General features: G+C 35.9%; 1 protein-coding gene across 1 annotated transcript in view; it reads left to right on the forward strand.

Annotated features, from left to right (window-relative positions):
* SV2C (synaptic vesicle glycoprotein 2C) overlaps positions 1-26,894 on the forward strand; it is a 267,192-nt gene that overhangs the window by 98,367 nt on the left and 141,931 nt on the right. The window contains exon 3 of the mRNA XM_074199928.1: positions 25,353-25,533. Within this exon, the coding sequence (XP_074056029.1) occupies positions 25,353-25,533 (181 nt within the window). The remainder of the gene's footprint in view (positions 1-25,352; positions 25,534-26,894) is intronic.

Here is a 26,894-nt window from a genome sequence, read left to right on the forward strand (position 1 = left end):
TATAACTGTAAGTCTAAAGACAAGGTTTAGATTTGCAATGACACATATAATTCCTTCTTCTGGGAGTTCTCTATCTTAATGCAACTTCAAGGTCAATCCCTATCTCCATGTTCAACCTAAGTGAGCATAGATACACATAGCGAACAAAGACACAGTCTAATGACTGTGGTCTCCTTAACCCAAGGGATTATCATTTTACCTTTCTTGTTATCCTTAGCACTTAGAATTCTTCCTGGCAGATATTAAAAGATATTTATTGACTGACAAAAAGATACAAAAAAAAAATAAGCTACAGTTTCCCCCTGAACTTTTCTACACTTTTAGGAGGGTTTGCATTGAAGTCACTCTTTCCTGATCTACATCATGGTATAAAAGGACACAGTGGGACTCAACCTTCTGGCAATGGAGAATCTGAAGAGATGACTTCTTCCAAGCCTTCAACATATCTTAATGGGAAAAAATGATCCAGTAGAAATCTGACTTTCTACTTTCTAATTTAGTCTCTAATCATTAAACCAATGTTTAATCAGCTGAGCATTACTGCTTAGCCCACATAACGTTGTAATGTAGAAAAAGGAATAAAGATAATCATTGGTAAGAACAAATAGATCCTTTGACAAATGTTTATAAATGTGCTCTAAGGTGATACATTTACTATTTTAGAAGTGTATGAATGAATTCAAAACAAATATCTATTTTGATAGATTAAGGAGGGAGGGGAGAAAAGAAAAGCAAGTATCTTTTAAATTGGGAGAGAAGGGTTTGAATCACTTGCTACACTCACTGTTCTGTGATCATAGACAAGTCAGTTTATCTCTTTGAACTTCAATTTCCTCACTTACAAAACAGGATAATTTGAGGTGGCTAGGTGGTACAGTGGATAGAGCACTGGCCTTAGAGTCAGGAGTACCTGTGTTCAAATCTGGCCTCAACTTAATAATTACATAGCCGTGTGGCCTTGGGCAAGCCACTTAACCCCATTTGCCTTGAAAAAATCTAAAAAAACCCCAACAGGATAGTTCTATAAGTCACATTTATGTAGGACTCTCGGGTTTGCAATTTGCTTTTTTTTTCACATCAGCCTTATAAGATTGGTAGTCCAATCATTATCGTCTATATTTAAAAATGAGGAATCAAATCTTGATAGGTTGTCCTGACTAGAACAAAAGTTAATATCTTTCCCCTAAAACCCAATTTTATTATAAACTTTATTGCATCTTTTTTCATTTTTTTTCAATCAGCAAAAGCTCACGTTTTCTCCTTTCCACTCCCCTCAACTAGAAAGAGATAGGAAAATAAAATCCCTCTACATCTTCCTGCTATTCTACCATCTTGGCTACACTTCTAGTTTCCTCAATTTAGAATATACTTCTAGCCTTCCAGTCACCCAAGTTTTTTAACCTCAATTGCTCACTCTCCCTTATTTCACATTTGCATGAAATTGCCCCCAGCCTTAGACAATCAAGGTAGAATATAGTGGGCTTCCCTTCCTACCTAGGTGGGATCTGAACAAGATTGAGGAGAAAGTTAACTCAATCTCATTTTTGGTAATGTCCTTCAGACACTGAACAACTTACAGGCTTATGAAAAAATTCTGGTCTTAATTCAATAATTGATTAGTAATTTGAGAAATAACTTTCTCTTAACTACTATTTTATAACTTCTCAATTGAACTATTACAAAACTCTTGATATCTGTAATGAGACTTCAAGCTACTATCCTCTTAAATCTAGTTTCCAAGTAGCTGTCAAAGTGATGTTTTTAAGTCATGGCTCTGAACATGTTATTTCAGGGATTCTCTATTACATCTTGGATTAATTGCACAAGTCTCTGGTATTTAAAATCCTTCACAAGACTTTGACCTACCTTCTTTGGGTCAGTAAAATTAGTTGTTTTTTTTTCCTACTTCCTCTTTCATGACATTCCATTTACAGGTTATCTCCCATGCTTAGCATGCTTTCCATCCTCTCTTCTATCTCTTATATTTCCTTGTTTCCTTCAGTGTTATTCAGCCACCACCTACATGAGATCTTTCCTATTGCCCACCCATCCAATGGTGCTTCCCCCACAGAATTAGCTATATATATATATATATATATATATATATATATATATATATATGTGTGTGTGTGTGTGTGTGTGTGTGTGTGTGTGTGTGTGTGTGTGTGTGTTTGGCATACACAGTACTTGAACATGTGCATGTTATCTCTCCTGAATATATAAGCTCATTGAGGGAAGAGACTGTTTCATTTATTACTTTTGTAGGCTGGAATTTAGTAAATTTTTAATTAATGTTCATTGATTTCTATTTTGGATTGCCTATGATCATTCAGCTAGCAAATTTCTTAGAGCAGGATTTTAACCCATTCCCCTGGACTGTGGGCTTAGCAACCTAAAGTGCTGCTTCTTAGTCTACTTAACCATGTTGTTATAAAGATCAGATGAGATGTTTTAGTCAAAGGAGATGCAAATTTATCTAATTCATAGTGATTTTTATTTTCAGCAAAATTCAAGCTACTTGAAGGTGTGGACTTTAATTTTGTCTTTCTATCCCCAGCAGCTAATACAATGTTATGTATCTAATAGGTGCTTAATAAATGCTTATATTACCAAATGAATTCCACCTTGTTATTTCTTCTCTTTTCCCTCATTCTTTACACTATAACTATGAATGTAGGGACTGATTTTCTAATTCTTAGAAGCTCTCAAGATTGAACAGCAATGATTCTAATTTTAATAGCAGCTAATAGATGACCTCATCTGAACAGTTTATGCATCAGCATAAACCATGTGTTGAGCTCCAGCACTTTGTGCCATGCTGAGGATTGACCTTTTCTGGAGCTTTCAAAAACATAGTAATTTTCCTATTTGGATAGAATCCAGTATTCAAGGTTAATTCTGAAATTGCTAAAGGCCATTCTTCTCTGTGAACATTAATGACTGACTAGCTAGAGAATGTGGTTAGCTACATCCAGCATACTTAATTTAGAAAGCCCAGAACTGCTTATTAGTGTCTCCATTGTTATAGCATAACCCAAACTTTGTTTTCCTTGAATTCATGTGATTTGAAGTCTAAGTTAAAGATGGTGAGAACTCTTAGGTGTTTTAAGGATGAAGCCCTGGTTACTTCCATACAGTTAATCTTTCATCCATTAGCAACCCCATCATGTGTATGTGTTGTTTAAGGTTCTGGGGGAAAAAAGATGGAAAAATAACATTGACTTCTCTCAAAAAGCTTTCAACTTAATACTATACTGTACTGTACTAGTAGGGAGAGCATCAGACTTGACCTGATTTCAGATATAGGTTAAACTAGTAATTCTGAGGCTTAACCTTCTTACCTTTTTTCCTCATCAGATATTCCAATCACTCTTTATGACCCCATTTTAGAGTTTTCTTGACAAAACTACTAGAGTGATTTGTCATTTCCTTCGCCAGTTCATTTTATAGACAAGGAAACTGAGGCAAACAGGATTAAATGACTTGCCCAGGGTCATACAGCTAGAAAGTGTCTAAGAGCAGATCTGAACTTAGGAAAAGTTCATCACCTAGTTGTGAGAGACTAGAAACAAGGCCAAAGGATACATTATCACATTGTAATAAATAGGTAGGGGCCAGGAACAACAGAGTTGCTTATCATTCATGCCTTCTGGCAATGAACAATGTGAAGTTAAAAGTAAGAGATATCCATCATCTGGTTGTACCATGCATAAACATTGGGATTCAAAGGCCAGGTCGTTCAAGGGTGATCTGAGGTTAAGCAAGTACCCAAGAAGCCAAGTGTGCTAACAGACTGGACCTCACATGATGGGCAGCTGTCCCATTGATACTTTATGTAAGCTTCAGATGTGGACAGCTCCCACCATGAGCTAACTTCAAAAGACTAAAAATGCATTCTAAACACTCCTTAATTGAATAACCCATTGTGAATCAATCTATGTCAAGCAATATAGAGGAATCCTCCACTCTCTCTCCTCATTCCAGCACTTTGGGTAGATTGCCTGTGGCAAATTTATGGGAAGCTGTGGATAAGGTTCACCCAATATAGGCAGATATGGCTCTGTATTTAAAAAAATACCTGCATTGACGAGATCATATATCTAAAAGTTCATGGAAATATCAAAGTATGTGTGTAACTGTCTTTTATGAATATATATATATATATATATATTATACATTTAAATTCAGTTTGTCTCAAAATTCTTAGGTTAGTTTTAAGGTACTAAAGATTATGCAGGACATTTAATGTCCCTGGGCCTCTGCTACTAAAGTTTAAAACTGACCTAAGACTTTTGGGTCATGTTGCATAAGATATATATATATATATATATATATATATATGTATGTATATATGTATGTATATATGTATGTATATATGTATGTATATATACATATATATATACAACTATCCATATTTATATTTATACTCTTTTTGAAACTATATTTTCCTAACCTTTAGATGAGAGGCAGCATGGGATGGGCAGAGGAATTAAATATATAGTCCATAGGCAACATACAACCCACAAGATTAAATATAATTGGGAAGCATTTAACAAATAAACACTAAAACATAGTTAATATTAATATGTAGCTTTCTAAGTCAATATGTGGACCACAGGACTTTTACATATTTTAACTTGTTTACCACTGGTGTAGAATATAAAGTTGTGTATGATCACAGATCTGTATGATCTGTATGATATAATATTTAAAGCTAGGAGGACTCTTAGAGGTTTCTTGGTCCAGCCCCCTCATTTTATAGATGAGAAAACAAAATCAGAGAAGTTATTTGAATTGTCCAAGCTCACATATGTAGGAAGTAGCAGCTCTGGGATCCAGTTCCTTTATCTCTAAGTTCAGTACTCTTCCCCCTGCACCATAATGTTCTCCCATTTTGTAACTCATGATGCCTTATCAGAGGCTAGCTGTAGGGTTAGGGAGATGATGCTTTTCTTTGAGAAGGGATTTCACATGGTCGTGTTGCTCTTTCAAGCTTCACATCCTTTAAGAGGGTTATTTGCTTTCATGACACAGATCATTTTTCTGTTCTCATTATCTCCTGTTCCAATTCTATTCTCAACTTTAAAATATCATATTTTTTTAAAAGTCTCATGGAAGTCAAGTTAGGTAGACAAAATTACCAAATTTTCACAGATCAATAAAAATGCTAAAATGGTTTTCTTTTAAAAAAAAGTTTAAGGTACAGGAAGGTAGGAAGGCAGGAAGGAAGGAAAGGAAGAAGGAAGGAATGAAAGAAAACTTTTTATTAAGTTCCATGTTCTAAGTACTGTGCTAAAGACTGAGGATATGCATAGAGTAAGACAGTTCTCACCCTCAAAGGGGGAAAACAATACAAAGAAGTAATGATTAAGGAAGGGAGTTTAGTATGAGAAAACACAATGATGAAGAGTGAAGCAATGAGACAATCAGTTTCCACACCATTTAGAGAAGAAATGGAAGTTCTGTTTTTATTATTCATCTCAGAGTAAGACATGAAAAAGGTAAGGAAGATGACTATACATTATTGCATGAAGATGGCCCCAAAGGACTGTGGTTCTCTGAGCATTCAGCAGTCAGATCCCAGAAGGAAACCCTGCAGATGAGGTCTGACCTACTACACAATCAATTCTCCCATACTCCCATTTTCCCAAAGATATTCTATGGGCTTCATGGATGGCATGATATTTTATTATGAGCCTATATATTCATTGGCCACATTGCAGTTGCAAATTGTTCTTCCTTTCCTATGTACCTACTTCACTTCTTGCCTTAGGACATGCAAGGAGAAAGAAATCTAATGGTTGACTTAACCCTAGGGGGAAAATAATCTGCTAATGCTTTTTTATTGCTTTCCATATTATATGACTGCTCTATAGGCACTTGTCTAATTAATTTTGTGGGCATAATAGCATCAATCATGATGAACTCATATGGTACTGATGTAGCTGCTTTAAGGGCTTTCTAACAGGACTTTCTCTAGATTTCAGCTCTAATTAATGGACTAAGATTTATAGTGCTGATGCTTTAATTGAGTTTCATTCTCAGGTAGGACCAAATAAGCAAGCATTCACCTAGCAAGTAATGGCAAGATGACTGTAATGTGTCTTAGCACATAAAGTGAAATAAGTATGAGTATAGACAATCATAAACTAAGAGGTTTGAGGAAGGATGTTGGATATATGCCCAGATGGAATGAATCCTGGAATGGAGTAATCCCTTAATGGTCTGTGGACTTTAATCAGCTATACCATTTGTAATCCTCCTGATTTGCATTATCACTATGGTAGCCTATCTTTCATAGTTAAGTCAAACCCATGTATAGGGTGACAAAGGTCAAGACCCAGTGGGGTAATTAGAGAAATGAATTTACCATCAAAACCTTTGAGCTAACCCCCCCCCAAAGGAAACTTCTAAACAGGGAATGAGAGAATTTTTAACAGTTTATATATCTGTATTTTCTGGATCCTGTCAGGATTTTCTTCTTAAGTCCAGGAATCATCAGATTAACCAAAAAGATAGTTAAAAATTATAGGCTCTGTAAGACCAATAAGAGCAGCCAACAGCTGCTTCAAGACACTTCTGGATGAAGAAAGGTTTTGTGAAATTCTGCTGCAGAAATAGATATTTCTTAGTTGTTGCTTTTATAATGGGAACTAATGAGGCACAGTTGATTCTTCCTGAAGACCAATCATAGTAGTAACTCCTGGAGGAAATATATATGGCTGGGTTATGATTTATACCAACGAAATGAATTCTCACTTTGAGGTCATCATGGACTCCCTGAAATATCAAAAGATATGGAATAAATAGAGAAAAATGATGCCAATTGACTCAGATTGCCTGCAGCATAGTTGACTAGACTAGCTAAGAAAAATACTGATTGATTCCAATCAATAAATAAACATTTATTAAGTACCTGCTATGTGCAAAACATTATGCTAAGGATATAAACATGCAAAAGACAGTCCCTGCCTTCAACGAGTTCACTATCTAATGGGTAAACTAATGTGCAGATATATACAATCAATCAATCAATCATATATATATATATATATATATTTTATATATATATATATTAAGGAAATAATTGGCAAGTTGAAGGTACTAGAATTAAGAAGAATTGGGAAAGGTTTATGTAGAAAATGAGATTTTATTTGGAACAAAGAAAACCAGAGAATTCAGTTAGCAGAGATGAAGAGGGATAGCATTCCAAGCATGGGGAAATAGCCAGAGAAAATGCCAGAACTGAGAGATTGTGAAAAAGTAAGGAGGTCAGTATTACTGGATCAAAGAGTATCTATTGAGGAGTAATGATATTGGACTGAGACCTGCCCTGGTGCCAAGACTTAGTGGAGGAATGCAGCTATCAATAGAGAATTTGGTTTCTAAGAAGGTCCTAGAGATGCTTTCAAGAAGGCTGGGTAGTAACCAGTGAAGCTGGAGATAATCTTTCCAACCAAATTGATATCGAAATTGGTCCCTATCCTTAACCAGATTGACTTATGTGAACAGGTATAGGAAGAGGAGTTGATTGGTTCTGGTATAGACAAAGATTAAAATGACATCACTATGTTAGAGACAAGTTGCAGTGTATTTGACTTAGGCTTATCAAACCAATACTAGTTCATATGCAGGGAGATAGCAAAGTAGGAGATGAAAGGAAATAGCTTTCCCATATCCTTGCCACATAAACTTAATGCCAGTTAACAGTATCCAGGTTTAATCTGGCCACAATATTATCTATCCATTCCTGACATGAACTCACTCATAAACCAAAATATTTCATCTTTTGCTACTAATTATGCTCACATCTGAACTCTGGTCCATCAGCTTCTCATCCAATATTGCCTTTCATCTCATCCAGCTACCCCCCTTGGCAGGCACCTTGGCATCTTCCTTGTCATTGTCCTACTTCTGGAACCTCATACTCCTAACTTGATTTCCAAAGAACATGAAATCTCCAGTCTCTGAGGAAGTTAATCTACTCAGCTTTAATTGGGAGAGTGAATGAGTAATTGAAAGGAAAGTCACCTAGTTCACTATGTATAGCCATCCCCAAAGCAGAGCATCCCATCCGGGCATCCACAGCAGTAGGCATCTTTCTATCTGTCCTATTATCACATACATCCCAACTCCCTTCCTATCATCCCCCACCTCCATGACTATTCATTTCTACTTCTGGCTGTGAGAAAAGTAAAGAAAATTGATATTTCCATTGCTTCTGGAAAGGAAGAATTAATTAACTTCCCTATGTCTCCATTCCCCATCCTAGTGACTCTTCAAACCCAAACTCACTTCCCTAAGTGACTTCATTTTGTCTCCCTTTATTAGCAAGTATATTTCTTGAGGGCGGGGACTGGCTTGCTTTTGTATTTGTACCACAAGCACACATTGTAGTGCCTAATACAAAGTATTTAATAAATGTTGTATCTTATTCTTTCATGTGAATGAATGGCAGTGCAGAACTGTTACTTTGATATTCTGGCATCTGTCAAGATTGGTTATTACAGTTCTTTTTCTGAGGCAATCAAGTATTAGGTCCAAAAGCCATAAAACTTTCCCCAAGAATTAGCTCAAGCAGTGCCCATCAGCACAAATTTGATTTGTCCAGATTGAATCCTCTTACCACTTTTGACTAAAGAAGATTGGGGAATGTTACTTGGTTTTGAACTTACTTAACAGACCAAAGATTTGATTATGAGTATGTTTCATAAAAGCTGAAATGTTTCTTAAAATTACTAAGTTCAAGCTGTTGTTGTTGATTTTGTTCTTAAGAAAATGTAACCATGAAGATGATCCAATCATAAACAATTACTTCTTACTGTTCAGAAGTTTAATAATGTTTAATATTTACAGAACATGTAAAGTATCCGAAGTACTCAACATCCATTATCTTATGTGATCTTCCCAACAACCCTAAGTGGTATGCACTGTTATAAATACAACTATCCCCATTTTTCAGATGAGCAGTCAGAAAGGTAATCGAAGTCAGAAAGGTAAATGACATTGGACATGGTCACACAACTGACTAGATCTGAGACTAGGATCTGACCCCAGGTTTTCCTAGATCCAACTCTAACACTCTCTCTCCTAAGTCATGATCATCATGATCACATATTCAATAGCATAAAGTCAATAAGCAAGAAGAAACTATGTTTAATCTTGAGAGAATTCCCTAATCACAGCCTTTTTGGTTTCAGTGATCATCTTAATCCTTACTTTGCATGTTCTGTGCTTTGGAAAAATTACCAAATGTATTCCTATTCTATTTAAATGTAGAAGCAAAAATTAATCACTTCTGATTATTCTGCATATTTTAAAAATTAAGTTAAATAATCACAAATTTAAAAATTAGAATTTTTAATTTTTTTCAATGAAATATTAGTTTTAGAAATTTGAGGGATATAATTTAGAGGAAAGTAAGTGGGACTTGTGGTCAAGAGTTATCTGAATTTGAATTCTACCTCTTCCATTTAGTTCATGGCTAATAGACTTGTCACTTAAGTCTGGTCCTCGAGTAGAGAAGTCTATCTGTAGTCTCTTCCATGAAGGCAGCTTCAATGAGGTAACATATATAATATTCTTTGCAGATCTTAGCAATAGATGAAGTTCTACTGCTATTTTTCAATGAAATTGATTCACCTTTGTTATTAGTTTTAGGAAATGAGATTAGGAAGTCTGGCTATAAGGAGACAGAGAAAAAATAATTAATAAGTCCTATTTGTGATGATCCAAATAGAAAGGGTATCAAATATTTTTGGCAATATTATGAAATGTTCTATCCATATCCTATCAGTTTACATTGGTCAGGCTGTTGAGGATGGGGACATTTTAATAACATGATTCCTGGCTAGGACGTAGGACATAGGACATGTCCTAAAATAGTCTAGGACAAAGAACTGGTCAGAAAGACCTGAATTTGAACTTTACCTCAAACACTTACAAACTGTGTGACCTTAAGTTAGTCACATAAGTCTCAGTTTCTTCATCTGTAAAATGGGAATAGTAAGAGTCCCCTGGTTGGCTTATTGTGAAGGCCAAATGACATAATATATGTAAAATGCTCTGCAAACTTTAACAAAGAAATGTTAACCTTAATTACACGATACAATGTCAGCTTTTATTATTACTGTGATGATGTTAATGTGAAAATATTTGGCTTACCCTACCTCTCAACCTCACACCATACTTTTTTATCAGAACAAATAATTGCAAAAATGCTAAGCCTGATCCCACTCAGCAACCCGTTCTCTGTGAAAACCCTAAGCAAGTTGCCCCACTTCCCTCCACACCAGCATAAGGTATGGAGCTCTAAGATGAAGAAATTCCCTCTACCAATGAGAAGACTGACACCTTCTCTGCTCCTTATCATCTTACTTGCCTAGAGCACAGAGAGATTAAGGGACTTTTCCAAAGTCAGGTTATGTGCCAGAAAATGATGAGAATTCAGGTCTTCCTAGTTCTTTAGCTACTGTACCTTACTGACTTTTAACACAGGGGAAAATATCCCTCTTCTCCTGTTTTTTTTTTATTTTAAATGATTCCTGGTTTTGTTTTGTTTTATTTTTAAACCACCTCATTTTCCTGGAACAGGAAAACAAGGGATGTGTGTGTGGGGAGGGGACAATTCAAAATCTTTTCGGTTATTTCTAAAGTAGAAGATGACATGACAAGGAGGGGTGATGACAAGGAGGGGTGATGGGATCCCCAGAGCAGTTAGGTGACATCTTTCAGTTGTCATGTTAAAGTTTATCACCTACATAATCTTGCCATATTACAGAATAAATAAAACATAGACCTTGTTCTCTGTCCTCAAGGAATTTTTTAATGTACCCTTAGTGGTTTTAAAGAGGTCCTAAAGCAATCTAAGTGCTTTCTAAAGTGTAGATTGAGGAATAATTGATGGGCAAATAAGACATACCCATTTTTCTCTGGTTAGTCATTTTTCAATGCAGTTGGATGAAGTAGCATCAGGTCTAATTACCAGACAAGCAGCAACTAAAAAAAGAAAAAAGAAGAGGTTTCTTTCTCCTTGTAGATTTGACAACTTACCTTTACAAAACTAGGAGAATAGAAAGATGCTGAAAAGGGGCATTCTTTTCCTCTATAATTATTTATGCCAGCATGGTAAAATAACTGCTTCTGTCTTTTTGTCTTTCTTTGTATCCCCAGAACTATGCACAGTGGCTAGCATATAATATGCACTTGTTGATTGAATACTAGTTTTGAGTCAGTTTTTGCCCTCCCCTGTATCCCACTCAACCCTACCATAGAGTGTGATGATGAAGGCAATTTAGAGACAGACTCTTAAGTTATCCAAGAGTTCCAGGGAGCCCAAGACAGAAGGATAATCCATTTTATTACAATCTTTATTCTTGCTGTTTCTTAGAGCATAGTATTCTGCAGTTGCAGGGGAACCAAAGAGCAGGTCATTGATCCATACTTTACAGAATAAAATGGTGGCATGGATTGGATTATTGTTCACAGAGTCAGAAATGAAAAAGATAGAATGGATGGCTACATATCCCTGTGCTAGAAAACCTGGGAGAAGCATAATTGGAAATCTGGGACTGGCTATGATTTCCTCAGTTTCCTCATGCATGAAAAGAACTGAAGAAGAAATTTTGCAATATCCAATGTTTTTGCCAAGACACTCCAAATGGGGTCACAAAGAGTTGGACATAACTGAACAACAACAGCATATGAGTCCTTGTTAACAGGCTCAGGAAAAAAGGTTCTGCAGAGAGGGTACAACTGAGATCCAGCCAGTTAGCCATCCTCCATCATGCCTCCTTAGAAGCTGAATAGTGTGATGTTTGATATCTATCTTTGTTTGGTTTCTATTTTTGTTGGCCCTTTTGTATCAATAAATAGGTAGCCGGGTGATACAGTGAATAGACTGCCAGGCCCAGAGGTAGGAAGATTCTTCTTACTGAGTTCAAATCCAATTTCAGACACTTAATAGCTGTGTTTCCCTGGGCAAGTCACTTAACCCTGCTTGACCCAGTTTCCTCATCTGTAAAATGAACCTGAAGAAGGAAATGGTAAACCAGGTAAATTGGGTCACAAATAGTCGGATGTGACTAAATTGATTGGAAAACAACTTCCTACTAGGGTTGTTGTGAAGATCAAATGAGATAATAATTGCAGTGTGCCTGACTTTATAGATGCTTTATAAATGCTATTATTATTTTATTTATTATTGAAATAGTTATCTTTACTGGATAAGTATATGCCCACTTCCTCTGTCTTCCTGCTCTGATGTTCATTAGAAAAGCTAAGCAGCACAGTCTGCTCCTTTGGAAGCCTTACATGGTATCCTTGTCAGCCTGAATTCTTTAAAATTCATTGAAATCTGCTGGTCAATACTGGGGCAGGCAAGTGGAAGAACAATTTTCCTAGTCCTATCCATTAAAATCTGTTATGCTTTTCAAGAGGAGAAAAAAATGGAGTGACTTATTATATAAATGGAAATAAGTATATGATGTTGTTCTTGCAAAGGAAAAAGGTTTTGAATTTTGAAACTACTCAGGAAGCAAAGAGGCAGCATAATATGTGGTAAAAAAAAAGCTGGATTTGAAATTAGGAAGACTTGGGATCAATTCTCCAATCTGACACCTATTAGCTTTATATTCATTGGTAATTGACTTAGACTCTTAATATTCTGGCCAATTCTCTATGACTCGAAATTCTTAAACTGAATTGGTGGAGGGAGTTTCTCACTGGGAATTCTCTTGAGGAATGAAATAATAGGTCTGAGAAAACAAAACAAAATAAGGAAAAGTTGCTAAAGCATTCTTCCCATTCACACCATTTTTACTTTAAACATAAAAATAGAAACTAGCTAAAATTGCTCTAAGATAATGGTTATTATTATTATTGGTCCTTTCTGGAAGAGCACCAATGACTTCAGGAGGGTGATGTGTTGACTTGCAAGTGAATTGGATTTAAGTGGGGAAGGACTGTGCAAAGCCACCAGCCTCACTCTCTCCTCCAAAACTATCTGGGTCCAGTGGGACAGATGAATCTGGATGACTGAAGATGACCCTGGATGCAGTGGGAGACCTTGCCAAGATCTGAACTCAGGCCCTCTAACTGTAAAAGGAAGTGGTCTTTCCTCTATCACATTATCTCCCCCCCCCCCATTCTGAAAGAATGCACCCACATCATTGTTTATTCCATGAGGCTTTAGAAATTGACCTTAGGATTTCCTCCTGGAGTATGAGTAGACCCTCTTTCAAGAAACTTTTGCAGGACGGCTAGGTGGTGCAGAGGGGTGGCTAGGTGGCACAGTGGATTGAGCACTGGCCTTGGAGTCAGGAGTACCTGAGTTCAAATCCAGCCTCAGACACTTAATAATTGCCTAGCTGTGTGGCCTTGGGCAAGCCACTTAACCCCATTTGCCTTGAAAAACCTAAAAAGAAAAAAAGAAAAGAAAAAAAGAAACTTTCACCTCAGCAGAGTAACTTTTCTCAAAAGTCAATATTTCTTTAGTGAATTGTTTCCTAAACTGGGGAACTTCTAGTGCTAAAGACAACTAGGTTCTATTCAATCTGTTTTATGTTCTACTCTCCATGACCCTATGTGGTATGTTATTGGCAAACATACTGGATATATATAATTATAATTTCCTTCTCCAATTCATTTTACAAATAAGGAAACTGAGGCAAACAGGGTGAAGTGCATTGACCAGGGTCACACAGCTAGTAAATATCTGAGGCCATATTTGAACTCAGAAAAATGAGTTCTAGGTCTAGCACTCTGTTGTCAAATCCAGTCTCAGACACTTATTAGCCATGTGATTCCTGGGAAAGTCACTTACCCCTGTTTGCTTCAGTTTCCTCATTTATCAAATGAGCTAGAGAAGGACGTGGCAAACTATAATATCTTTGGCGAGAAAACCACAAAAAGGGTGATGAAGAGTCAAACATTACTAAAGAAAAATAGTAGCAACAACTTCCTGACTCTAGGCGCTGAACTTTATCCCCTGATCCATTTTGCTGCCTCCTAGGCAAACAGAGGCCCAAGGTCACACAGTTAATAAATGTCTGAGACTGGATTTGATTTTAGGTCTTCCTGACTCCAGGCCCAGTGCTCTATCTACTGAGCTGGGTATACCCATGATTTGAGCCCAGATTCCTGATTCTAAATCAGACAATCTTACTATTACACCATGCTGTTATTGCAGCATGGTAAATTTCTTAGCTCCTTTCACATATTTTTGGGAAATGAGACAAAAATGCCATTCTTCTTCCTAAATAAGGTCTTAGATTTAGATCTGGAAGAGACTTTATAATTTAGTCTGATCCCCTCATTTTATAAATGATGAAATTGGGTACCATTTAAGGTACTTGTCCAAGGTCAACACATTTCTTCCACTCCTAGAACTCTCCCTAGTCACACAATGTATTTTTTGCTTTTGACTCTTGCTTTTAGGACTGGATGAGTAATGCTTTTGACAGACTGCTGCCTCACCTTTTTTCCTTCACTGTAATTTTCCTTTTAGTCCTCTCCAGATCATTAGGAAAAAAGTAACCTATGTAGCCTAATTCACAGTGATATTTCCTTTCTTGAGATTACTTTGCACTTTTTCTTAGGAGAGTCAGCATGGAGTAATGGAAAGAACATAAGACAGTAAGGAGACTTAGGTTGAGTTTTTGAAATGTCCGAGTCATCTTTAATTACATCCTTTCTTCTGCTATTCATATGCAGCAGCCAACTTCCACAGGTGATTACTGACTTCTTTTCTCACATTAAAGTTCTCCCAACTCCAATCCAGATACTCCCAGATTAAACTTTATAAAAATGTATCTTTAATCAAATTATTGCCCTGTTCTTTAACTGACAAATGACCCCTCTTCACTTAGAAGTTAAAGTCCAAATACTTTAGTCTGTAACTGAAAGGGACCTTAGAGATCATCTAATAGTCAAATTCAATTTTTAGAGTTTATGCCATACTGTCAAACTTAAAGGACACATCTTTACTTTCTGTTAATGAATTTCTAATTGCTTTGGTGGAAGGTAAGTTTTATAAAGGGATTGATTTGTTGGAAAGAATTTTGTATCAAAAAAATTTTTTAAAGAAAACTTAAATGGAATTTTATACTTCTATATTATATGTATATACATATATATATACATATGCATACTCATAAGAGCAAATAAAAAATTCTTCTATATTCAGTCTCAGTCACATGTAAACTCCTGAAGCCCAGGGACTGTTTTAAGTTTTGTCTTTATATATAATCCCTACACTGAAGACAGTGTTCTTGAGGTATAAAAGGAACTTTGAATTGCTTGTTGAATTGATAATCTGGAATCCATATGGAGGTTGACAATAATGAGCTGTTTTAAATGTTTAGGTAAAATTAATTTTTAAAGAAAAACAATTATTTAGCTTAATATCTCATTGTATAACTATATAAATGGCTGAGAAGTTTTGGTCCTGATTTACTATCACAGTTTCTAAATATAAAACCCAAGAATGTGAGTGAAGCTTCATCAAATATACATAAGATCTTACAGAGGAAGGTGAGTTGTTTTTGATATGACATTTTTCCAATGCAAACTGTAGGAAGACTGTCTAGATTCTCTTTCCATTTAAATTTACCTTTTGATATTTTTACTTTGCTTGGTTTTTATTTGCCTTTGTAACTGTGGGGAAAATATGTCCTGAATGTTTCCTAATCTGTAGTTTCTAAATATTATCTGAGAAAATGTTCTGCTGGTTTTTAAGTAGAGAAGCTTGTTGGCTAGTCATTAAAACATCCCAAACCAGGAAGAAGAAAATAGAAGAATTTGAATGATGATAAAGAAAAAAGTGGTAGAAGTTCTGTGTAGTCCTTGCATTAATTTCATTTTAGGACTTGTCCTATAGGGAAGGAAGGACATAGAACTTGTTTATCTTTCTGGGGTAGCTTTAATTACACTTTTTTCCTTTCTAAATGGGTACAAATTAATCTTGATTCTTCCTCTCTTCTTGACTTCCTTTCTTTTCCACCTCTTTCCTGATCTTTTTTTCATCTTCTTCCTCTTCCCCCTTTTTCCCTTGCTTCTTCATACAAACACCACTACTCAAACATCAAAGATATAGATGATGGTAAGTTAGAATAGAGAACATTGAGTTAGGGTAACAATCATAGGTCCTTTCTCCTCATGCCCAGTTCTTTGTTAGTATATACTTTTTCTGCCCATGTTCAGTGACATATTATGTAAAAAAGTAACAGTTGAGTTACCAGTTAGTCAGTCAATAAACTTCCTAAATGCCAGGTACTCTCTAAGTGTTGGAAGTGCAAAGAAAAGCAAAACTATGGTTCCTGCCCTCAAGGAGTTCATTTTATAAAGGGATAGACAGGGGCGGCTAGGTGGTATAGTGGATAAAGCACCGGCCCTGGAGTCAAGAGTACCTGGGTTCAAATCCGGGCTCAGACACTTAATAATTACCTAGCTGTGTGGCCTTGGGCAAGCCACTTAACCCTGTTTGCCTTGCAAAAACCTAAAAAAAGGGATAGACAACATACAAACTAAATACATGCAAGATATATAGAGTGAAAAATGGTAAATACTATGGAGTCCTATATAGTTTAAGGTAAAAAATTGTAGTTGGTCCATCAGGTACTATGCTAAGTACTAGGAGTACAAAGAAAGGCTATCATGTAGTCCCTGCCCTCAGGGAGTTCAATTTCTAATGGGTCAAAGAAGGAAGGGACCTTCTAGTCCAACCTTCTCATTTTATAGATAAGAGCAGCTAAGTGTGGCAGTAGATAGAGTACTGGCCTTGGAGCCAGGAGGATAGGAGTTTGAATCTAACCCCAGACTCTTGACTCATTACCTATTGTGACCTTAGGCCAGCCACTTAACCCTGATGGTTTCATATTCAAGGCCATCTCCAGTCATCCTGATTCTTATCTGGTCACTGGACCCAAATGACTCTGGAGGAGAAAGTGAGGCTGGTGACTTAGCACAGCACCCTCACTCAAAATCCAATTCATGTGCTTGCTATGATATCACCTCCCTTGATATCATGGTGTCTTCTTCAAAAATGAAAGACAAACATTTTATAGATAACAAAATTGAAGTCTGGAGAGGGTGATTGTAACATATCCAAAGTCCTGTAGCCAAGAAACTCCAAACTAGGTTGTTTAGATATCTCCACTTACTCTAGATATCTACACCCTGGACAACTCACTTTCCCTCTTTTGTTCTCAATGGCTGTTATGAAAATTAAAAGCTACTATAATCAATGAAGGAAAAAAATCCTTTTATGTATGTAGAGCAAACACCATGCTTGATCAAGGAATATGAGTAATGGAGGCTGAGAAAGTTTCAAGTTTCAGGACAACTGTCAGAAGCTGTGGACAAGAAGAATAATGTGACTGTGGGATCAGATATTTAAAAGGAGTCATCAAGTGTATTAGAACCAAAAGAAATACTGGAAAGAAACCAGTTTGGTCCCAAATGAAAGAAAGATCATTTATGTAGCCAAATATCCGGGACTGTCTTCATTGAATGCATCATGACCTGTGAGCCTCACCAAAATTGGTTGTAGCATTTTCTTGACACTAGTCATCTTATCTTAACCTGACCCTTCTCCTTGGGATTCTAACTAGAGATTACTACATCTTAGAAGAAGGAAAAAGTAGGGGAAGTCTATGGAGAGGAAGATCTGGAAATTTTGCCTATATGAATCTGAAAATCTTGGTCTGATGAAATGAGATAACATATGCAAAAGACTTTGCAGGCCTTAAGCTCTCTATAAATGTAAGTTATTTACTGTTCCTGTTGTTGCTGTTACCATTACAACAGCCAGGTGATACAGTAGATAGAGTTCTGGGCCTACAGTCAAGATCTGAGTTCAAATCCAGATGTATGACCTGTGCAAGTCAATTATACCTGTTAGCCAGTTTCCTCCTCTCTAAAATGAGCTGAAGAAAGAAAGGGCAAACCACTCATTCATCTTTGCCCATAAAAACCTCAAATGAGAACATGGAGAGTTGTTCCTACTGCTATTTGTCCATGATATCAGGGAGGTGATGCCATAACAAGCACATGAATTAGATTTGAGTAAGAGGTGCTATGCTAAGTCATCAGTCTCACTTTCTTCTATGGAATCATCTGAGTTCAGTGGCCAAATATGATTCAGGACAACTGGAAATGACAGGATGTCAGGGAAGTCAGGGTTAAGTGACTTGCCCAAGGTCACACAGCTAGAGAGTGTCAAGTATCTGATGCTGGATTTGAACTCAGAATTGAACTTAAATTGAACAGATTTGAACTCTGATTTCAGGACCAGTGCCTTAACCACTACATCACCTACTGCCCTTTGTGAAAAGTTGGACACAACTGAAATAGCTGGAACAGTAGTAACAATAACAAACTATCATCATTGACATCATCATCACCATCATCATCATTTTGTTGAATTGAATTGCTAGAAAGATGGATCTTAAAAGAAATCACAAGAGAATGCTATGACACTGTTCTCTCAAATATTCAGGTTGATCTTTAATATAATTAATGTGGGTATTCCCTTGGGGAATGCAGATTCCAAGTCATTCATTCTTTTATTTTTTGCTTTTTTTTTTGTAAGACAAATGGGGTTAAGTGGCTTGCCCAAGGCCACACAGCTAGGTAATTATTAAGTGTCTGAGACCAGATTTGAACCCAGGTACTCCTGACTCCAGGGCCGGTGCTTTATCCACTACTCCACCTAGCCGCCCCCAAGTCATTCATTCTTGTCCATCCCATGTGTGTTTATTATTCATGTCCTCCCATGAATTCAGGAGGGTTATCCAATGATCTGGAGGTTTTTTTTGAAACCAGTGTATCAAACTTCCTATCTAATGTTTATATATAAAATATCTCCAACTGGCTGTATTCTATCAGCATCTGTTAACTTTATCTTTCTGAACCCCAGTTTCTTCTTCTGTAAAATGAAATCACTGGACTCAAGGTTTCTGATGTCCTTTACATTTATATAGAGCTTAAGGACTGCAAAGTCTTTTGCATATATTTTCTCATTTCATCAGACCAAGATTTTCAGATTCATATAGGCAAAATCTTCAGCTCTTACTCTCCATAGACTTCCCTCTATTACTTCATCCTTCTTCTAAAATGCTGTGATCTCTAATTAGAATCCTAAGGAGAAGGGTCAGGTTAAGATAAGATGACCAGTGTCAAGAAAATGCTACAACCAATCTTGGTGAGATTTACAGGTTATGATGCATCCAATAAAGACATGTCCCAGATATTTGGCTATGTGGATCATCTGACAGTTATGCTGTGTTGTCACTAGATAACCAAGTCCATCTATTTCTTTCTTTATGTCTTTTGCTTCAGTTCTCCTTCATGATTCTTTTTGAATATGTTCACAACCTCCCTCTCCCTCTCCCTCTCCCTCTCCCTCTCCCTCTCCCTCTGCCTCTCCCTCCTCATTCTCTCTATCTTGCTTTGTCTCTCTCCTTTTCTCTCTCTTTGTCTCTGCTTCTCTATCTCTAATTCTCTCTGAGGAAAAAGAGTTAAGTATGATGGAGCTAATCTCTGACACATGCTGCATCCTTCCTGGACCAGAAGAGTCAAGGGAATTGTTACCTCTTTGGAACAGCAGGAGGGCATGCTCCTTTTAGCATGAGGCTTGGTTTCTTTCTTCATTGCCATTGAATTATTTTCAATAACTTTCTCTAGAGAACTGAGAACGTGCTGGGGCTACATAAGAGCTCATTGAGTTAACCTACCTCAGCACAGACAGGAACATAAGGTTCTCTCAGCTTCTGTTGAGCCAGACAAGTTATCCCTCTAGTCCTTAGTGATACCTGGTATTGTTTTATGTTCCCTGTGTTACCAGAGTGACCAGTATTATTCTTTGCCAGAGAAAAAGAATAATTTAGAAACATTTGAATTTTCCAAAGACTCAGCCAGCCATGAAGATTATAGAGATGAGAAAGGGTGACACTTGAGCATGAAAATAAATTATAGGCAAGCTAGAATTTTAATAAGAAGGAAAATATTACACCAAGTGTTAATGGTCTGATTCTTTAGTCTGCCGGTAAGATGTTACCATTCTATACATCATATGGAGGTGGAAAATGTGAAAGAAATGATCAACATCCTCAGATTTCCCTGTTAGAATACAAACTCTCTGAAGACAAAAAATATTCTGTTTTTTTTTCTTTGAATCCAAACTAGGTAGCAAAATACATGATACAGAGCAGAGAATTTTCTAATAAACGTTTGTCAAATGATTAATTTTTAAATCACTTTGTCTCAGTCTTTCCTGCGCCCTCATCATACTTCTACCTTACATTATATTTATCAAGGGTAGCTAGGTGGTACAGTAGATAAGAGAACCTGGAGGAGTTCAAATCTAATCTCAGACATTTGATACTAGTAGTGTGACCTTGGGCAAATCACTTAACCCTGATTGCCTTGTATTTAGGACCATCTCTAGTCATTCTGATTCATATCTGATCACTGGGCCTAGATGGCTTTGGAGGGGAAAGTGAGATTGATGACAGCACAGCACCCCCTCGCTCAAATCCAATTCATTTGCATATCATGGCATTACCTCCATGTTGTCTGTATTCATGGTCTTCTTTGAGAACAAAGGACAAACATCATCATTATACTTATCTGTGAATACATTAGATTCTCTCTACTAGATTTAAGCTCCCTGAAGGCAAATACTGTGTTATGTTTTATCCCCAATGCCATCTTACTTAATCAGTATTTGTTAGTTGAGCCCCTACTTAACTGAAGTATTTAATTAATGCTCATGGTTAATTCATTTAATGAATTGAATAAGAAGTGGAGGAATCATTTGCAGAGGAATTAAAAATTCTTATGGAATCTTAGATCTTTTAGAACACTTCTACAAAGGAAGATTGATTATATTTAATGACTTTTTGGTTCCCTTTTATGGATTTTTCTTCTCCATTAGAATATAAACTTTTTGAAGGAAGGAATTGTCTGGCTTTCTGTTTACATTCAGATGTAAATTTCCCAGAATACCTGTCATACATAAGCTCTTAATAAATGTTGTTGAATGATCAATATGGTTCTAAATTTAGCATAGTTATAAATATAAAGCTTATATCAGATTGCTTTCTATTGGGGGGGAGGAAGGGAAGGAGGAAAAAATATAAAACTCAAAACCTTGCCCAAAAACATGATTAGTTAAAAACTACCATTGCATGTAGTTGGAAAAACAAATAATAAAATATTTTTAAAGAAGAAAAGAAAATAGAAAAAATGAATGTTAGTGATTTAAAATTGTATTTAAGGGGTGGCTAGGTGGTGTAGTGGATAGAGCACTGGCCCTGGAGTAAAACCAGGAAGGTGGCATCAAATATATTACTTGTTCCACCATCTCCTGTCCAAACTTAGTTAAATTTAGCTTTCAGTAATATTTGAGCTGATATTCCCTTAGTAGACTGAAGATGGATAATATTTTATTTTTGAGAGAAGAAACTTGAAATCCACTTATTATTCTGGAACCTATGAATTGAGGACAAGAGTCTTCTAGGCAACAAAGAAAAGATGGGTTGTTGCATATAATACACATATGAATTTAGGTGTAATATGAATTCATGTAAAACTGTATCTAGTGTGGAAGAGTAGGACCTTGTTCCCTCCTTTGTTTTTTATAGTCTTCATATTTTCCCATTTAACCTTCACTGTCTCATGGTACTGTATAGTACTGGAACCCCTGGATCCTATCCCTGCTTCATGCCCCAATCCAACATTCAGCCCTTAAAGGCAATCTTTATTCCCAGAGTAAGGATTTAGCTAACCAACTTCCTTTCCCTACATGGTTCACCTTAAAGATCCGCTATAGAGAGAAAGGACAATTTTGATTTTATACGTTTTCACATTATGCACCAACTTAAAATCTAACATGCTGGTTTAGAACCTTTCATATAAAACCCAATTCACTGAATGATGCAATTGCTTCTTTAAAATTTCCAAGATATTTGGCAGCTTTAAGAAAAACATTTTTAATGAAATATGATAACTTTACTAAGAGGGAGTCAATAACTATGTTAGTGTTTGAGACTATATTTGAACTCAGAAAAATGATTTTCCTAACTCTAGGTTCAGCACTCTATCCACTGTACCACCTACCTGCTTAACATATACATATTTGTGTATACACTTAATAAAAATATATGCTTTTGTTGTATGTATATTTATATGCACATGGAATCCAGATATATGTGTATATGTATCTATATATGGATGTGTGTGTATACATATATATATATATATTTATACTTAATATATGCTGAGTGATGATGATGATCTTTGTCCTTCACAAAGACCATGTTATCAGAAATCAAGGAGGTGATGCCATGACAAGGAAGAGGATTGGGATTTGAGCAAGAGGGTATTGCTCTAAGTCACCAGTCTCACTTATTCTTCTAAAACCTCCTAGGTCCAGTGCCCAGATATGACTCAGGATTACTGGAGATGGCCCTGGATGTGAGGCAATTAGGATTAAGTGATTTACCCAAGGCCACACAACTAGTAAGTGGCAAGTGTCTGAGGCCAGATTTGATACTTAGGTCCTCTTGACTCCAGGTTAGTGCTCTAATCAATGCATCACCTAGCTGCCCTTGCATAAATAGTACAAGTAGTCACAAAGAAAAATTAGTAGCAGAGACATTCAGATTGAGCTGAGATTCACAAGGAAAACAAAAAAAAAACAAATAAAAATTATTGGTTTGGTTGGTTTATCTTTTCAGTTATATTGGGATACAATAAAGATCAAAAATTTTATAAAATATTTCCTTGGGGAAGATGGAGTGATGATAACCAACAGATGAAAAAGGCAGAAGTATTCAACTCATTTTATTTCTGTTTTCTCTGCAAAGAAGAAAGACTTTTACACTGAATTGATAGAATAAAAGTGATTAATAGAAATTTGATACCTATGGATAAGTTAATATACTAAGAAAATGAACTATCAGGCTCTGAATCTATAGCTTGACATAAGCTCTCCTTTGCTAATGGTATATTGAAGACCCTCATAAAAATTCTTCCTAAAAATTATTACTATGCCAGACACAGTTTCATTTAAAGTCAGTTTTAAGGCATTCTTTCTGTAGGTTATATTTTTCAGTGTTAAATATTTAGTATTTAATATGTGTCCATTACGATACCATAGCACATTAAATTTCACTTTTCTGTATTTCTATTATATATCCCTGCAAGTAAATAAATAGGTATCTAGTAAGAAAGAGAAAAATCAGGTGTCATTCTAGCAGACTGGAAGTTGTTTTCTCTTTTCTTCTGCAAATCCTTCACAGGAGGATGAAAAATTGAAACATTCTAGAATAGGAATATTCTACCCTAAGTTCACTTTTCCAAGCACCAGATGAATAACCAATGACTGAGCTGATTTCGCGGTACAGCCACTTTGGGTTAGTAAGGAAATAACTATTTATTAAGCTACTAGTGCATATTTTGCAAATTGATCCTCACACTATCCTTCAGAGTTAATTGCTCTTATTTTGCATTTTACAATTGAAGAAACAGAGGCACATGAAACTAAGTGATTGGTCCAAGGTTCTACAGAAAGTAAGTGTCTGATTTGGGATTTGAACTCAGATTTTCCTGACTCTAGACTCAGCATTCTATCCACTATACCACCTACAAGTTTCATTTTGAAGCAAGTTGTAAGATCTATTTTGGTACGTGAATTCTCTAGGGCTCTCCAAACCCTATCCTAGATCTGAACTGGATACATATTACAGTATATCTTGAAACCTTTAGACCCAGGATGACTTATGTCTTAGGTTGTATCCAAGAACCAATATCCATTAGATTGTAAGCACCTTGGGGGTGGAAACTATCTTCTGCCATTTTTTTTTTGTTCTCCCAGTCCTTAGCACTGTGACTGGAATGTGATAGAGAGTTAGTAACTGTTTATTGACTGATTGATTGATAATAAAGTAACCTTCCAAGGACCACTCTATTGTAAACCTATACCCATTTGTATTGGCTAAATTCAGTTTTGTATTAAACATTTCTGGAGTGCCTTTCCTCTCAAATACTGAATAAATTAGAGTGATAGGCCATGACTTTGGTCTCAGAATAACAGCAGAGCCTAGACACACGATATACCTTTGTTGGTTTATTTGACTGATGCTGACAGGTATGTCATCCATCATCCTGCTCCTCATCTAGCTTCCTGAAATGAGTTATATTCATAAAGTTAAATAGCTACACTCCTCCCCACTGACCTCATTACTGAAAGAGATTGTAATGTTAAAGAAGTGACTTTTTCCTCCAATAGTGTTATATAAATGATGTATTAAAAATTCAAAAATAACAAAGCAGGGGTAGCTAAGTGGTGCAGTGGATAAGAGCACTTGCCCTGGAATCAGAAGGACCTGAGTTCCAATCTGCCTCAAACCTTAATACTTACTTAGTTATGTGACCTTGGGCAAATCATTTAACTCCATTTCCTTGCAAAAAACAAACAAAAAATAATAAAGAAAATATAGCAAATATTTTGTAACTGTTTACATTTAAATAAAATTTGATGTATAAAATATTAAAGCATAATTGAACTTTAAAATGTAATAACTTTTCAAACCCCCCTCCCCCATAGGTTCTCTCAGACTTCTCTTTCCATTCCTACTTCACCACTTTTCCTTTTATGTGGTTCTAATTTGTGTGTAATTTGCTTTTCTGGTTCTAATTATTTTCTGCATTATTTAACAAAGTTGAATTCAAGATTTCTTTATATTTCTTATTAATGTAAGTTGCATTATAGTCTGTTTATTAATGGATCCTTATAGCCCCTTCCAACTTACAAATCTCATTATATTACTATCCAAAATTATCTAATCATGTCTACCATTATTAGACATCTAGGTATTTCTATTTTAAAAAATTACAAATAATACTGCTTTAAAAATCTGTGAACAAAGAATGCCTTTTTGGTTTGTTTTTGATGGCCTAAACCATTTGAAAAAATTCAGAATGTATGAGACACTAATTTTATTATTGGTTTATGATTTAAACAAGTAGAATCCAGATTTGAAAAAAAAATGATCAATTGGACCCGTTTGTTGATTCATGCCAAATAAATACCTGTGTGTGTAGACTGGCTTTTTTTGTATCAAGAATAATCTAGTTTGTTGTTATTATACTTGCTAGTGGATGCATGCAAAAGTGAGTAGTTCAATATTTATCAGTGTTCTTTTATATTTTAATGGAACATATTTAGGCTGTTCACAAAGACCAAAGTCTGAACTAAAAAATCTTAAATGTTTTGTCCTTTGCTTGTGACATCTGCAAAATAACACCTCCAAATAATATTGTTTCTCCTTGTTTTCTGTGTGTTGCAGGTAGCATCGTGTACCTCGGGATGATGGTGGGGTCATTCTTCTGGGGCGGATTGGCAGACAAAGTAGGAAGGAGACAGTCTCTTCTGATTTGCATGTCTGTCAATGGATTTTTTGCCTTCCTTTCATCATTTGTCCAAGGTTATGGCTTCTTTCTCTTCTGTCGCTTACTTTCTGGATTTGGGTAAGGTTATTTTTCTTTCTATATTTTATAGCAATATGTATGGTCTAATAATTATTCATTTCCAATTTTAAAAGACAACAGGACCATTGAGCACTTTTGCCACTCTATTACAGCAAATATTAAGCCTAAGAACATTAACTCAGTGCCAAAATCCAAAAGTTTAATCTCAAGAACAGAATTAGCCACTTTTCAATTCAGTTGAGTAAGTGAGGAAACATAGTCCCTGTCTCTCATTAAGAAAGAGGACTGAGCTGGTGTTTTCTTCTAGGAATCTTAACTGGCACTGAATACAATTTTGTGATAGAATTTACTTGCAAAAATATGTAATTGTTTTTCTTGGGAAAATTGAATAAAGTACTAAAGGTTTCCAGGAATATGAAGGAACTCTGTGTCTTAACTATTGAGCAAAATGACTTAGAAACTCTGAATTCTAGGATTAATTGGACCTTCCCAAGTGGACATTCCTTTGTTCCTCAAGGATCACTTTTGTTAACTGGCAATGGTGAAAAGCCTCCTTCTTAGATCACAATCACAATTGTGTCAGATGAAAATAGAGAACTTTGCTGGGAACATTTGAGAAATGAGATACAAAAAAAAAGCTTTCTGGAATAGCTAGTTTATGAAAAATTCATGTGGGAATTTACATGGAACAACAAATATATGATAAAATAGCAATCAAGGAATTAGAGTCTGTAGTGTGTGTGTGTGTGTGTGTGTGTGTGTGTGTGTGGTGTATGGTGTGTAGTATGTGTGTGTTGCTGGGTGTCCTGGCAAATGAGACAGAAGAGAATGGATATTCTGTGGGTGAGAGTAGCACATGAGTGATAGGATATATTTCAATGAAAAAGATGGAAAGCAAACATCAATGTTTATTAACTGCATGGGTTTTTTTTTTTATCATGATCAAAAGATATACCTAGCTATGTGGCCTAGGGCAAGCCACTTAATCCCATTTGCCTTGCAAAAAAACCTAAAAAAAAAGATAAAAAGAAGGTAGGGAAAGGAAAGCGTCAGAATGTCTCAGTTCATTTTAGAATTCTTTGTGGTTTTCTTCTTATTAATGTTAGCTTTCTGTTCACATCTATAATCCATACAAGATGATTTCTTTTGTTTTTTGGTAATATGCATGGGTAAATGATATCCAGTAGTACATAACTTCATATTTAATGTTTGAGTTCCTGAGGTTTTTCAAAGTGGTGATGGCTACTGTCACTGGTACTTAAGTTTAAATGCTACAATGTAGAATGAGGTAATGGAAAAGAATGAATTTCAGGTATCTAGAAGTGGAAATGTTAGGTAGGAATATTAGTAGAAAATGGATCCAATGAACAGGGGGAGTCCTGGGGAAAATTGTGAATGAG

This window comes from Macrotis lagotis, chromosome X, assembly GCF_037893015.1.
Source record: "Macrotis lagotis isolate mMagLag1 chromosome X, bilby.v1.9.chrom.fasta, whole genome shotgun sequence".
NCBI lineage: Eukaryota > Metazoa > Chordata > Mammalia > Peramelemorphia > Peramelidae > Macrotis > Macrotis lagotis.